The 16,879-nt window shown below is 42.3% G+C and overlaps 1 protein-coding gene across 1 annotated transcript in view; it reads left to right on the top strand.

The window, feature by feature from the left end:
* The window catches only part of larp1 (La ribonucleoprotein 1, translational regulator), a 120,602-nt gene that overhangs the window by 28,438 nt on the left and 75,285 nt on the right, over positions 1–16,879 (top strand). Inside the window, 1 exon segment of the mRNA XM_080201303.1 lies at positions 9,809–9,812. Coding sequence (XP_080057429.1) covers positions 9,809–9,812 — 4 coding nt within the window.

Below are 16,879 nucleotides of genomic sequence, written 5' to 3'. Positions count from 1 at the left end.
GTACTTAAAGAAGCCTATTTCATTGCTGTAATTATTTTTCAAATTGGTCAGCTGCTCCTTTTGACAGTGTTTGTCACTCATGGTGGTCACCAAACTGTGGACCCCAGTTTGGGGACCCCTGGTCTACAGCATGCTCCTTTTGTTACATAGTTAGTTCAGTTGGATACATGACTAGCATGTGTTTCCGAATAATACCAATTACCCAGTTTCAGTTCCCATTCCAACTGAGGCAGGTTTGAGATCTGCCTTCTTGCCCTTACCCTGAGAGTAGAAGGCATTGCCCAATGACAAAAGCGGTGCAGGATGGAGCTTTGGCAGACAATGAGACAAGGACCTGTCTTTGGGCGGAACATGATTGAATTTATATCTATGTGCACTGTTTGTGTCCTGTCATCAAACATTGATCTTTCTGTCGATTAGCTTTTGGATAAACCAATATTGTTTTGTCTGATTGGTACACCATATGTATTTGTATTCTGGATCCTATTTTTCCCCTCTATCCCACTTAGATTCTGAATGCACCAGTGGAGACCCTGTGCATATGTTTTGATGTATGTCTGCAAGGAAGTTGTTGCATATAGGGGATTGGTGTGGTATGGTCTTACTGCCTTAAATTTTGTAAATAAATTTGAAATGGCAAATTGGGTAATCTAAGAATGTGTTCAAAAATCTCCACTCATTTTAGGTTTTAAAAATGCTCCATCGTGCAGCATATTTCTTAAAGATAAATAATTGGCCTTTGGCTGAGTTTGTGGTGCGTACAAAGGGTGTATGACTGAAATCATGCAATAACTGGTTTAACAAGTAGCTTGACCAGTGGAATAAGGCAGGTGCTGAATAACCTGAGAATCTTTTCTCACTGCTTGCTGTTCAGTCTGTTGATGAGAAACTTTGGTCATTTGTAATTTAAAATTGCTGCTGTTACTGAACTCTGTCATCAAGCTGTGAGTGTAAATATTTTGACCAGAATTTGGAGAGATCTGGTCCAATTCAGCAGATGGACTCAGGTGCTGTTCTTGTTTTGAAACAAGAACCATTAAAATTAGCATTCTCTTGGCTCCTTATCACATTTGGAAGTCCTCTGCAGAAACTGTCTGTACGCGTGGTCATGGTGATCTGTTTGCGGCTGGTTGGCAAGAAGTGCTGCCAGTTCTGTCTCCTTTACTGAGTATATCTGCACGGTTTGGGTGCATTGCACTGGCATGTCCAGGTCCTGGTGGAAGTGGAATCTACAGCTGTCAGCCTCTGGGAGATAATTGTACTGCAGTTTTTTTCCACTGTTCTTGTGTGGGATGTGGGCATCACTGGCAAGGCCAGCATTTGTTGTCCATCCCGAATTCCCTTGAACCGAGTTGCATGTTAAGCTATTTCGGAGGGCAGCTTTAGAACCAACCACATTGTTGTGGGTCTGGAGTCACATGTAGCATTCTCTTGGCTCTGGTGAGACGCTGGTGGGTGTCGTCTATAGGCCCCCGAATAATGATCTGGAGGTGGGGCGGGCTGTTAACGCGCAAATAAGTGCAGCGTGCAGGAATGGGACGGCCGTAGTTATGGGGGATTTCAATCTGCATATTGATTGGTCGACCCATGTTGGACGCGGGGGGCTCGAGGAAGAGTTCTTGGAATGCTGCCGGGATAGTTTCCTCGAACAGTGTGTGTTGGAGCCGACGAGGGAGCGAGCTATCTTGGATCTGGTGCTATGTAATGAGGTGGGTAGAATTAGGGACCTTGTGGTGAAGGATCCTCTTGGGGAGAGTGATCATTGTATGGTGGAGTTTCTGGTGCAGATGGAGGAGGAGAAAGTGGGTTCCCGGACACGCATCCTGTGTTTGAATAGAGGGGAGTACGGTAGGATGAGAGAAGAATTGGCAAATGTGGACTGGGGGAGCGCGTTGGAGGGAGGGTCTGTTGAGGAGCAGTGGAGGATCTTTAAGGAGATCTTTCTTGGTGCTCAGCAGAAATTTATTCCGATGGTCAAAAAGGATAGTAGGAGGAGAGGTAATAAGCCGTGGATAACGAAGGAGGTGAAGGAAAATGTTAAACTAAAAGCGGAGGAATTTAGAGTAGCTAAGAGTAGTGGGCGAGAAGAGGATTGGGAGAGGTTTAAATGTCAACAAAGATTGACAAAGAAGTTGATAAAGAAGGGTAGGAGAAACTATGAAGCTGGGCTAGCGCTTAATATAAAAAAGGATAGCAAGAGTTTTTATAAATATATAAAAAGGAAGAGGCTGGCTAGGGTGAATGTTGGTCCTTTAGAGGATGAGAAAGGGGACCTAGTGGTAGGGGATGGGGATATGGCTAAGGTATTGAATAACTTTTTTGTTTCTGTCTTCACGGAGGAGGACGTGAATAATTTGCCGGGTGTTAGCGATGGAAAGGTGGTAGGACTGGAGGGTCTTAATGACATTACTGTTACTAGAGAGGCGGTGCTCGACAGACTGGAGGGGCTGATTGTGGACAAGTCCCCAGGACCAGATGGAATGCATCCGAGGGTTCTGAAAGAAATGGCGGAGGTGATGGTGGATGCCTTGGTGGCTATTTTCCAGACGTCGCTGGATTCCGGGGAAGTGCCGGATGATTGGAAAACGGCTAATGTTACGCCGTTGTTTAAGAAAGGTGCCAGGCAAAAGGCGGGGAATTATAGGCCGGTTAGTTTAACGTCTGTGGTAGGTAAAATGTTAGAATCTGTCATTAAGGAGGAAATTGCGAGGCATCTTGAAGGGAATTGCTTGATAGAGCAGACGCAGCACGGTTTCATTAAAGGGAAGTCGTGTCTGACAAATTTACTGGAGTTCTATGAGGATGTGTCTAGGGCGGTGGATAGAGGAGAGCCGGTGGATGTGGTCTTTCTGGATTTTCAGAAGGCGTTTGACAAAGTACCTCACAAGAGGTTATTGCAGAAGGTTGAGGGACATGGAGTTGGGGGTAGGGTGTTAGCGTGGATAGAGGATTGGTTGTCAAATAGGAGGCAGAGAGTGGGGGTCAACGGGTGCTATTCGGATTGGCGGATGGTGACTAGTGGAGTGCCCCAGGGGTCGGTGCTGGGGCCTCAGCTTTTTACCATTTATATAGATGATCTGGAGGAGGGAACCGAGTGTATGGTGTCGAAATTTGCTGATGACACCAAGATTGGGGGAACGGCAAATTGTGCGGAGGGTGTGGAGAGTCTGCAGAAGGATCTAGATAAGCTGGGCGAATGGGCCAGGAAATGGCAAATGGAATTCAATGTTGGCAAGTGCGAGGTGGTCCACTTTGGTAGGAATAATGGTAGGAAGGACTATTACTTACGTGGCGAAAAACTGCAGCAGGCGATGGTGCAGAGTGACCTCGGGGTCCTTGTGCATGAGTCGCAAAAACCCAGCTTGCAGGTGCGGCAGGTGGTCAGGAAGGCGAATGGGATGCTGGCCTTCATAGCGAGGGGGATTGAATATAAAAGTAGGGAGGTCTTGCTGCAGCTGTATAGGGCATTGGTGAGGCCGCAGCTGGAGTACTGTGTGCAGTTTTGGGCGCCGCACCTGCGCAAAGATATTTTGGCCTTGGAGGGAGTGCAGAGGAGGTTTACTAGGCTGATACTGGAGTTGAGGGGGTTGAGCTATGAGGAGAGGCTGAATAAACTGGGCTTGTACTCGTTACAGTTTAGAAGAATGAGGGGAGATCTCATTGAGATGTATAAGATGATGAATGGGATGGATAGGATAGAGGTGGAGAGACTCTTCCCGCTCAAAAAAGACAGTAGGACTAGGGGGCACAGCCTCAAGATAAAGGGGGGGCGGTTTAGAACGGAGTTGAGGAGGAACTTCTTCACTCAAAGGGTGGTGAATCTCTCGAATTCTCTGCCTGTTGAAGTGGTGGAGGCTGCCTCGCTAAATATTTTTAAGACGCGGGTTGATGGGTTCTTGATAAGAGAGGGGATTAAGGGTTATGGGGAGAGGGCGGGAAAGTGGAACTGAGCAGCGACAGATCAGCCATGATCTTATTGAATGGCGGGGCAGGCTCGAGGGGCTAGATGGCCTACTCCTGCTCCTATTTCTTATGTTCTTATGTAGGACAGAGCAGGTAGGGACAATGGACATACTCTCCATAGGAGACTATTGAACCAAATAGTTAAAGCAAAACACTGCTGATGAAGGGGCAACGCCCTGAAAGCTCATGCTACCGAATAAATTTGTTGGACCTTTACCTGGTTTTGTGAGTCTACTTACCAAAATATTGCTGATACTGAAGTAAAACAGAAAATGCAGGAAATATCTGCAGGTCTGGCAGCTTTTCTCTTCAGATGATGATCGTTGAGGGAGATGAGTTGAGTGGGAAGTTGACCATTAATCAGAACTATTCTTGTAATAGTTAAAAATTGGACATTGTTCTAACTGTTACCCAACAGAACTCTAGTAGTTTTAAAGCAGGTGCTACCTCTGCAGTTGTGTAGCTACTTGATTGATGTTGGGGGTGTATCACCAAGTACTCCGAAAGTAACAGCATTTTAATGTTGCCCATTTCAAAGAAAGGACCTTTCTAAAGGGTGGAAATGGCTGGTGTGACAATGGTTGAGCTGCCAGAGTTAAATCTTCGTGTTGCGAGCATTTAAAGAAGAACTGGACCAGTGGCTGCTATTTCTACACGGAGCAGGTAGGTGGGTCATTGGGGTGTTGTGTCCTCTGGGCACTACTGTGTTCCGGGAGCTGGAGCAGAATTTTCCTAAATGAACAAAGATTCCTTTTATTCACTTTTCTGATTCCAGGCATTGTTTGGACATGTGTTGAGTTGGGCAGGGATAGGAGGGTGCTAGTAGGAGATGATATATGTAGAAGAAGATGCATGATGTCCAGGACCAGACATGATGTTCTTCCCCTGTATTTTAACATGTGTTTAGATGTCGTTTCTAACATCTTCCACTGTAATTACTCTACCTGGTGCTCAGGTGTGGTGTAAAATTAGATGTGTTTTGAGCAGCCAATGTGCACTTTTGTTGTTGAGTGTATTTGAAGTATTTTTGGCTGTTTTCCATTCCATTGGTATATAAGTATACATTGGAGGTTTCTGCTGTTTCTAATGCACAAATTACAGCCTCAAAGGAGTGGCTGATCTGTAGTTCTACTATTTTTTAATGTTCAATATTTTAGAGGGACTGTTTATTCAAACTATCTCCTTAAGCTACTAATTGCTAAAACAATGCTTTATTTTTAAGGTTGCTGCCCTATGTCTCATTTCAAAAGGCACAAGCACATTTTGCAATCTATCCGACAAATCTAATAGCGATTTTGAGGGATATTTCTAGCTGTCACATTCTTCCTCATTCCTTCCCAAGTTGCAATGTCAACAAGACAATGCTCTTTTTATAGGATGGATGCATATATATCTATGATCCTTCCAGCTATTGTGGAGACCCCAAGCCTATATTCACTCATCTCTCTCCCCTCAGTGGTGACGTTTTCAATTCTTTTTAAAAATGTATTTTTTATCTTTAAGCTTTCAAATAACTTAATGCAGGCCAATCAAAATTAGATATGAAAACAATGGGTTATACACTTAAGATTTAATACAGGGCAGCAGAGCTGTCAGAAAAATGCTGAGCTACTAGTGAAGCCCTAGATACATTTAGGGCGCACATTGTTGAGGCAATTTATAGAATAGGTTTCCAGGGGATTGAAAGCAGAAAGTATTGATTCATTCAAATGCAGATCAGAATGCAATAATTTGGTAAAGAGTATATAAGTAATTTGAGATGTGGTGAGTATTTCTAGTCTGGGAGAAAAGTGTGACATCTGACTTCTGAGTCTGCACCATTGGAGGTGTTCCTCACTGATGCCTGGCTCTGTTGTAGCCTAAATGATATGGGTTGATTGCTATGACTAGTCAACAACTCCATTATCATTGTGTCATACAGCAAGCAGGATGATCAAAAACGAATCAGACACAGTGCAATCTTGATGGCACATCACTCCCAAGTGACTCCGATCTCATCCATGAGTGGCCACTTTATTATGAGTTGCTGGATTGTAATCAGCTGGTTTTCTCACCCTCTACCCTTGACCAGACGCACTGAGCCTAATTGTAGAATGTCAACTTGATGCCCTGGCTGAGATTAGTTAACAACATCGAGAGCGTTGTACCTGGAACCTGTGCACTTCGTGTGGATTATTAACACACTTGCACTGATCCATTGCGGAGTTTTGTAGTTGGTCATGACACAGTAAGTTCTACATGGGTTAAGATTACTTTACAGCAAATGTGCGTTTCCCACGTGTGATTGAGAATGCTTATCAATACATTTTATACAAACATTTGTTTTTTAATTGAGTCTTAGCTCAAGGTTTTTAAAAATCTTGTTCAAGGTCTTAGCCAAATAAGTTTTGTATCAGAAAGAGAAAGTACACTTGAAGTTTCATATGAAATCAACATTTCTTTTATGGTAAACAGCACAAGATTTAAACATGTTTGCCGTTCTATAAAATGAAATCTTCACTAAGACTGTTTATAGAGAGACTTCAAGTGCTAACGTACAAGGTAGGGAATAGCCTTGACCATTGCAAAAATAACCTTGCAACACCCTAGTACAGTCACGTGATGCTATCATGTTTGCCTACACTGCAGTGCTTACTGTGCATACAGCTTATTATGTCGTATCTCACTGACCCTTCTGATGCTGCTGGTCTTGTTAGCGCGACTAGTAAGTGATTTTACAAACAATTTACTGTGTTATATGTAGACTGTGGTTAGCCCTTTTGATTTTAATGTGAGATATCTGGAGTATTACCTCTATTACATGTTGCAAATGGAGCTTTTTTTTTACTTGCACTGCCTTAGTTCCAGGTCATTCCAAACTAAAACTGTATGCAAAAACTGAACTCAAATGTTTCCTTAAAATGCAAAAGAGGGGACATTCTCCGATCCCATCAGATTGTAGATTGGCATCTATCTGATTCATTATGGCATAGGATTCAAATTTGCAGTACAGGTAGGATTCAAATAATATTTCATTGCAATTTTCTGTGAAATGCACTTCGTTTAGCTTGGAGATTTGATCTCTGTAAATGGCCAGACGCCTCTGAAAAATGGATGTGATCATCTTTGTGTGTAAAGTTTTGTAAAACCATATCCTGACTCATAAGGTCATTGTCTGCTATATTCTTCAATGTAAACAAGCGTGTTTTTTGAGACCCATCTACTTAAAACATGGCTGGTTGTAATTGACATTGAAGTATGTTTATATGGAATGCAAGCTTGTTTGCACTGAGGAATGTAGATGACATACAGAGACCCATGTCTATGGAAGACAGGCTGCTTTACAATGTGGGGTGTAGCTGTCAGACCTGTGTACCCATTGCATTCCTGTAAAAGCACCATCTTGACTGAAAACCATACTGCCTTGAACCTTCAGATTGGGGCTCAGCTGATGCAGCAGCTGAATAATTTGTGGACACTTTTTTACAGTGTTATTATGGATTGTATTTGAATTGGGCCTATACTTTAAGATTGGAAGAATGAAAGATAGTATTAAAGTTCACGTGATTCTGAAGAAACTTGACAATGGTTACTTCTGGTTGGGTACTACGAAATGGAGTAGTTAAGATAAATATCATTGATATGTTTAAGGGGAAGCTGGATAAACATAAAGGAACAAAAGAATAAAAGGTTCTAATTGTAAGTTTAGATGAAGAGGGGGTACCACATAGAATTTAAACACCAGCATGGAGCTTTTGGATCAAATGGCCAGTTTCTGTGCTGTATGTTTTATATCGTTCTATGTAACTTGTACAGCAATGAGGCATTCCTGGAATAACTTTGGCCTCTAGCATTTACAACATTGATGCAACAGGCCTCTTGAGGCCAAGATCTATTCGTGCCAGCAAGATATTTTCAGGTGTTCTCTTACCTTTAAAGCTGATAAGTGGCTGGCCAGACTGAGATGAAGAAATTTAAAGGAAATGTTCCACTTAATAGTTGTGGAATTTTGGGATTCTCTAGCCTACAGGATTTGGATGCTCCATCGCTATATATTTTAAGGCTGAGATAGACAGATTTTTGGTGTCTTGGGAAAACAGGGAGCGGGTGACAGAGTGGAATTAAAGCCTATGGTTGGCTGGGATTGAATAGTGGGTCAAGAGGCCATGTGGTCTACTCCTGCTATTTCATATGATTCATGTCTATGTACCTATTTAGGACCCTCGCTCACTGATTGCATCAGGTTACAATCTGCGTTAGTACAGTCTGCACTGGCTTGTTCCGCTGTGCCTTAAATAACCAACCTTATCTTTCTCCTTGGCATAAATGGGGAGGAACATAAACAGAATATGGAAGTAATTTAAGATGGGGGTGGGGAAGAGCTGAGACTCTTGATTATATTCATGAGATGTGTTGAGATGTAGGCTTGATAGGTGTGCGAATATCTGAAAATGAAAATGGGTCCAACCTATTATTTAAGCTCCATGCGTTGCTGGCACCCTTGTGTTAATCTAGCTCCCCCTTAAATGTGTTAATGATGATCATCTTAATTACTTCATATGGTGGTGACTTCCACAAACCATGTTCTGGGTGGAGACATCTCTCCTGGGATTCGTTACTGAATTTCTCTGTGTCTGTTTAACATTTAGGACCTCCTAGCTTTGGTCACACCAGCAAGTAGAAACATTTTCTTTACATTTACCCTGTCAAGCTATTACGTTCATTTTCGCGAGACTCTTCCATCCTTCATACAAAGGCAAACAACAATCGCTGTCCAATCCATAAGTTCGTTGTTCTTATATATGGAAGCTTTGCTATGTAACTTCCACTCAGTGCTGGGAGTCAGGTAGCAAAGGTGCCCTGAACAATGGGACAGCCCTTCTTTATGTAGCTTTTACAATCCTTACGATCACATGCGGTCTGATACAATATAGCTAATCACAAGATGCCCTTTGTTCTAATCAGATTAACCATATCTAAGATCGTAATATCGTTATGTTGAAAGAAAGAGAACTGTTAAAGAGTAAATTCATTAATCACAGATGTCTGAAGCTTGTCATTTTGAAATCAACTCAAATTCTAAGTTGCATGCGATGTTAACCCCTTAATATCTCAAAGCCTCTTGATTTTAAAAGATCTCAACAAGGTCACTCAGGCTGCCTTAAATTACTAAGTAAGAGAAGGTTTGATAAAGGCTCAAAATCATTAGTGGTTTTCATTGAGTAGATAAAGGCACACAGTTTTAAGTCATGAAAGGGTCAATGACTAGAGGACACAAATTTAACACAATTGACAAATAAACCACCGGTCACATGAAGAAACATTGTTTTGTGCAGTGAGTTGTTCAGACTTGGAATGAGCTGCCCGAAAGGCAGATTCGATAATTTACAGAAGGGAATTGGGTAAAAATAATTAGACAAAAATAAATTGCAGTGCAGTGTGCATGGGGAAAGGTTGTGAGAGTAATTGACAGGTTGGTACAACTATATAAGGCTCAGGCTATTCGGAGAACAAAACCTTTGTTTAATTGGCAATAACAATTTTATTTATACAGGGCCTTTAACACGAAGTGCCCAAAATCATGTTATTGCTTAACTGGAAGCCATGGTGATGGATGAATGGGATTTGGTTTAAGTAAGGACTAGAGGTAGAATTTTGGGTGAGGATAGAATGTGGGCGGTCAGCCAGGAATGCATTTTAGTTGTTATGTCTAGAGGTGCAAAGGCATGGATAAAGGGTTTCAGCATCAAATGGGTTGAGGCAGTTTTGAAGTCCAGCAAGACTATGGATGTCGGAATAAGTGGATGGTCAAGACGTGTTCAAAAGCTTAATTTGGGCTCAGATATAGTACCACAGATGTGAACAGCCTGGTTCAGTCTTGCTAGAGGTTGCTAGTGAAAAGGATAAAGTCGGTAGATGAGAGCAAAGACAATGGCTTACATTACAATGTTTAAGTTTCTAATTGAAGGAGATTTCTGCTTATCTAGTACTGAATGTTGGACAACCCATGTGATAAGTCAGTAGTGGTGAAGGAGTTTAGCAAGACGGTGGTGTGGTAGAACGTGGCGTCATCAGCCTGTTTTTGGTGTATTTTCAGATGATGTTGGCATGAGTTTGTGTGTAGATGAAAAAGGCTACAAACCTAGATCCTTGGGGGGCAATAAAGCTGAAGTGGGAAAAGAAGCCATTGCAATAATTTTCTGGCTATGATTCAGTGGACAAGAACGGAACCAGTGGAATCCCACTTGGCAGGCCAACACTGTTGAAGGAAGGTGGTATGGTAAACCATGTCAAAGCCTGCAGATGTGATGAGATAGATCCCCTTGAATATCTGTTCTCTGACCATCATAGAAGCAATATGAATTTCAAGGTATACTATTTATATTTGCAGCACCTCCCTACGACAATTTAATCGGCATTCCAAATCCATGACCTTTCCCACCTCGCAGGACAAAGCAAAATGTGAGAAAACTCCTCAAATTCCCCTCCCAATCCTCAGAATCCTGGTTTGAAAATACGCACCGATGTTTCTTTAAAATCCTGGAACTCCTTACCTGACCACTTTTGTCAGTATTGTCACCACATGGACTTCAGTGACTCAAGATGGCAGTTCATCACCATCTTCTTAAGGGCAGATATGGATGGGCATTAATGACTTTGTTTAATGAGCAATGCCTACATCCTGAGAGTTTTTTAATTGAGTGCATTAAAGATCTTAGTGGGCCTAGATTCTCCTTGGGTCTGAATGGATAATTAATCAAAAACACCGTCAACTAGCTATTAAAAATTTTTGTGTTTTACGCTGAAGCTGTTCCAAGGACAATGCTGATGTCTTTTATATATTGTACCAAGTGTTCCCTGCTGTGTTACACTAGGTGCTCCCAGGCATATTTTACACTGGGTGCTACTTGACACAAACATGGAACATAAATATTCTTCCAGAAGTGAGTGGCTGCTCTTAGCACCAAGGTGGCACTTGACCAAGTGCAGCATCAAGCAGTATTGAAGTCAGTGGAATAGAGAGGAAACCTCACTGGCTGGAGTCATATCTAGTGCAAGAGTCTAGTTATGGAATTTGGAGATCAATCGTCTTAGGTCATCACTGTAGGAGTTTCTTAAGATAGTATTCTAGACTCCATCATCAGCTGCTTCATCAATCATTTTCCTGCCATTATAAGGTCAGAAATAGAGATGTCACAGATGAATGCAGTGTGCAATTGCATTTGCATCACCTCAGCAATGAAGCAGTCTGTGCCCACCTGCAGCAATGCCAAAACAACATTCAGGCTAGGGCTGATAAGTTGCAAGTAACATCCATACAAGGCAAAAAGTAGATGGCTGTAAAGAGAGAGTGTAATCACCTCACCATCGACAATTTAACATTGATCATTGTCATATTTTTCATAATCAACATCTTGGGGACAATTGCCAGATAAATACTGTGTCTACAAAGAGCAGTTCAGAGACTGGGTATTCTATGCTTAACGGCTCACTGACTCCTTAAAGCCATACCATCGTCTATAACGCATGGGCAAGTATAGTTCCAACCACGCTTAGCGAATTCGACATGTAATCACAGAATTAGTGTAGAAGGAGGCCATTCGACCCATTGAGTGCACCTGCTCTGCAAATGAGCAATCAAATTTAAAAGTAAAATTAAAAATTTATTTATTAGTCACAAGTAAGGCTTACATTAACACTGCAGTGAAATTACTGTGAAATTCCCCTAGTCGCCACACTCCGGCGCCTGTTTGGGTCAATGCACCTAACCAGCATGTCTTTCAGAGTGTGGGAGAAACTGGAGTACCCAGAGGAAACCCAAACAGACACGGAGAATGTGCAAACTCCACACATTGAGCCAAGCCGGAATTGAACCTGGGTCCCTGACACTGTTAACCACAGTGCCACCATGCTGCCCAAAGGGCAAAGTAGTCAGCTTTAATGGCACTCCAACCACCACTTTAAAAATTTACTCCAGTCAGCAGTGTGCTTCTCTGAAATGCATTGTGTGAAATTGCCAGCCTTTTTTTGATAACACCTTCCAAAGCCTCTCATGGAAACATTGTCACCTCCAAGTTCCCCTCCCAAATCATAAGCCATCCTGATTTGGAAATATATTGCCATTTCTACCTGGTTGGAACAAATGCTGGAACTTTATCTCTGACACCCTGATGGAAGTATCTTCACCACATGGACTGCAGTGCTTCAAGAAGACAGTTCAGCCCTATCTTCTCAAAGGCCATGTGAGATGAGCAGTAAATGCTGACTATAGAAGTGATGTCCACATCCCATGAATAAATAAAAATAATTATCATTGTATTGTAAATATCCACTTGGAAAAGCATGGATTAATTACGGAAAATCAGCATGGCGTTGTCAGAGGGAACTGGTGCCTAACAAATTTGTTAGAATTTTTCAAAAATATGATCATGTGTGGATGAGGGAAAAACAGAAAGAAATCCCACAACACCAGCTTAAAGTCCAAACAGGTTTATTTGTAGCAAAAGCCGCAAGCTTTCGAGACAGGAGTCTCAGCCACCTGACGAAGGGACAGCCTGTCCCGAAAGCTTGCGGCTTTTGCTACAAATAAACCTGTTTGGACTTTAAGCTGGTGTTGTGGGATTTCTTTCTGTTTTACCCCAGTCCAACACAGGCATCTCCACATCATGGATGAGGGAAATTCAGGAGATGCCATTTTTATGGATTTTAGCACAGCTTTTGATAAATTCCCATGGGAGACTGGTTGAGAAGGTTAAAGCACATGAATTTAGGGAAACTGGTGAGATGGAGCAGAAACTGGCTTAGCAATAGGACATAGAGGGTATGATAGAACGCTATTTGAATGACTGGATGCCAATGTCCAGTGTGAGCCACAAGGTTCATTACTGGGACATTTATGGTTTGTTAAATAATGTAGATGAAGATGTGGAGGAATGTTAAGCAAGTTTGCAAACGACACCAAGATTGGTACTCTGGTTAATAGTGAAGAAGAAAATCGTAGATTACAGGAAGCTATAGATGGGGTTAGTCATATGATCAGAGCAGTGGCAGATGGTATTCAACCCTGATAAGTGTGAGGTGATGCACTTTGGAAGAAGAAACAAGATGAGAGAGTATTTAATGAATGGCAGGACAGTGGGAAGCTCAGAGGAACAGATGGATCTTGTAGTACTAATTTGCAGATTCTTGAAGTCTGATGTCCCTATCTGCTTCAAGAAAACAACCATCATCCTGGTACCAAAGAAAAGCCAGATGGCATGCCTTAATGACAATCATCTGGTGATTCTGATCATTCATCGTGATGAAGTGCTTCGAAAGGTTACTCATGACACAAATCAATTCTGGCCTCCCAAATTGCCTGGATCCACTACATTTGGCCAACCGCCTCAACAGGTCCACAGCAGACACTGTCTCCCTGGCCCTGCACTAGACCTGGAACACCCAGTTAACAAAGATTCCTATTTATTGACTACAGCTCAGCCTTCAACACCATTATTCCTTCAAAACTCATTTCCAAACTCTGTAGCCTGGGGCTCAGCTCCTCCCCTCACGTCTTGATCCTGAACTTTTTAATCCACAGACCACAATCAGTAAGGATAGGCAACAACAACTTCTCCCCGATCATCTGTGTATACTTACAAATGTGTGGGAACTGGAACTGTCGAATACTACCACTGCACCAAGATCAATGCAAGAAAAGCCACTTATTTATTTGAAACTTATTTACCTCCATTGATTGAGTGAAAAACACCAAAATCTGTTTGTAGGACACAAACACTATAATGTAAAGAAAATGACTTTTGTTTATGTACAATATAATTTTTTTCCATAATCTTTGGATTGATGTACTGAACTGTTGTACAGTGTCTGTTATTGTTCTGGGGAGATAGCCGATATTAAGAGGGCACTTTTATGTGGTTACGATGCCACTGTTCTGGATAATTTGGGATCAGCACTGTGATCACTCTTATTATATCTTTAATATATATAAAGAGACATTCTTGTGTGTTTCATAATGAAATTATATTTTCTGTTAATTGGTGGAAACAATTCTGAGAATATAAAGTGGGAGCATATGAAAATACTTTTTTTAAAAAAAATGGGGCGGCACGGTAACACAGTGGTTAGCACTGCTGCTTCACAGCTCCAGGGACCTGGGTTCGATTCCTGGCTTGGGTCACTGTGTGTGGAGTTTGCACATTCTCCTCGTGTCTGCGTGGGTTTCTCCTGGGAGCTCCAGTTTCCTCCCACAGTCCAAAGATGTGCGGGTTAGGTTGATCAGCCATGCTAAAATTGCCCTTTAGTGTGCTAAGATGCATAGGTTGGAGGGATTGGTGGGCAAGATGTGTAGGCATATGGGGATAGGGCCTGGTGGGATTGTGGTCAGTGCAGACTTGATGGGCCGAAGGGCCTCTTCCTGCACTGTAGGGTTCTATGATTCTATCCTCAACACCAGTGTCCCACAAGACTGTGTCCTCAGCCCCTCACTATACTCCTTATACACATATGATTGCGTAGCAAAGTTTCCCTCCAATTCGATTTTCAAGTTTGCTAATGACACCATTATAGTGATCTCATCTCAAACAATGATGGACACGGAGTACTGGAAAGAAATGGAGTATCTGGTGAACTGGTGCGATGACAATCTCTCCTTCAATGTCAAGAAATTAAGGCACCTGCTCTATCCAAGACTGCAAGAAACTACAAAGGATTGTGAATGAAGCCCAGTCCATCACTATAACTAACCTCGCACCCATTGACACTGTCTATAGTTCTCACTGACTCGGAAAAGCAGCCAGCATAATTAAGGACTCCATGCACCTCGGACATACTCTCTTCCTCCTTCCTTTGGGAAGAAGATACAAAAGTCTGAGGATACGTATGCTGCTCCTGGTAAACTATGTTTCACTTATCTTTTGACACCTGAGATCAGGGCCATGAGTTAACACCATATCATATTTCACTGATGCTGTGCCTATTTTAAAACCGAAACTAAATACAATAAGGTGCTAATCCAACTGATTGAGAAGTCTTAGGTGGGAGTATGGAGAGAGCAGGATAAGCACATTCTAGATCCATCTTTGACTTGTCACTTCCCAGTTAGGTGGGATGTGAAGGAGGGCCCAGTTTAAAACCTGCGACTGTTGCAGTGGCTCATATGCTAACATGGTCCTGCACAACCAAACCCTCCATTGAAAGCCTGTGTTCTTATTTGACATCACTTGGTGCACAGCCAAAGACTCGGTGACTGAACTTGTACGCCTACATTAAACTAACAAAGCCCACTTGATGGTAAGAACTTTTGATATAGCATGTGATCCCCTTGTGAGTGTAATGGATAAATTCTGTTCATACTTAGGAGCTGGGCAGGACTATGATAGAATTGACGTTGGGAGGTGTACTATTTCTCCCACTACTTATGTAATACTTTTTTTCAACTCCAAGCACAAGGATTAAAGTAACTACAGGGAATATTTAACTTTTGGAACTTGCTTGACTCAGCTGTGTTCAGTGATAGTCACACAGTAACTATGTCGTTTGATTCCAGGATTTTCAAGGAGTTGGGGAGGTAATGTTACAAAAATATTTGAAGTGAGCAAATACTTGTACCGAACTAAGTGGTCACAGAGCACTTCTATGGGCTTAGACCTCGGGATATATGGGCAGCTATTGATTATCGCTTTTCTATATACTTCCAGCACTGGCTTTGCGGAGAATAATGCGACTGGAGCATTGAGCACACTGTCCCACTGTGAATCTTCCTCTCCTCATGTCAGTGATCCTCGCGATTGCAATCAGTTTTGTCCCCTGTGCTTGGTGAGAATTGGAGTGAGGCCTCCAAACTCAGAATGAGCTGGATTTGGACCCATGTAACAGGAAGAGCATGATATGGAGCCTTTTACAATATCAAATTTTAACATAAGGAAGATCTGAATAGTCTTTCACCTTTGTGCTCCATACGGGCAGAGAAGTTGGACAAATTGGACAGATTGGCCTTGTTTATAGTGGAGTTGAGAAGTGAGTGGTGACTTCAAAAATCATAGAATCCCTGCAGTACAGAAGGAGGCTATTCAGCCCATCAATCTGTACCGACCACAAGCCCACCCAGGCCCAATTCCTGTAGCCCCACACATTTATCCTGCAAATTCCCTGACACTTGGGTCAATTTTAGCATGGCCAGTCAATCTAACCAGCACATCTTTGGACTTGATTTAAATATATAATGGTCTTGACAAGGTTGACGTGGAAAGGGTAATTCCTCTTTGTAGGTGAGTCCAGAATTAAGGGGAACTTTATTAAAATTAGGGATTGCTCTTTTGGGACAAAGAGGAGAAATCTTTTCTAAGAGTTGTGCGACTTTGGAACTCTGCTTCAGAAGGCGGTGGAGATGGCGGCTGCTGAATACTTTTAAGACGTAGATAGATTCTTGTGGAGCAAGGGACTTAAAGGTTATTGGGCGGTGGATGGCAATGTGGAATTCAAAGCGCAAATAGATCAGCCATAAATGGCAGAGGGGCCAAATAATGACTTCTGTTTTGTGTGTTTGTGTGATGTGCTCTCGACCCTCTCCTGATTAAAAAGCTGTCTGCGCGAAATAGGAGATAATTGCAAACATAAGGTTGTGTCGTGCTGGATCACCATTGGGCTTTGACCGAAGATGTGTTTGTTTTCTAGTGTGTCACATGATACGTTAACCGTTCTGATGCTACATCACTCTGCTTACATCATAAAGCAACTGTCTCCTTGTTTACCTGTTTCAAATAGAAAGAGTTCCTCTGGTGTATTTAACAGACTCTTTATTCTGTTGCCTAATGAAATAACACCACGCCAAAAATTTCCATATCACCAGTAGCCACGTGTAAACATAAGTGAACATGATGAGTGAAGTGTTGCAGGAGTTCACTATGCTTGTGGCAACTGTCCCACGTGCCTAACT

This window comes from Carcharhinus amblyrhynchos, chromosome 13 (assembly GCF_965287045.1).
Source record: "Carcharhinus amblyrhynchos chromosome 13, sCarAmb.v2.hapA, whole genome shotgun sequence".
Taxonomy (NCBI): domain Eukaryota; kingdom Metazoa; phylum Chordata; class Chondrichthyes; order Carcharhiniformes; family Carcharhinidae; genus Carcharhinus; species Carcharhinus amblyrhynchos.
The sequence above is the reverse complement of the archived record's forward strand: the minus strand, read 5'-3'. Positions and strand labels throughout refer to the sequence as shown.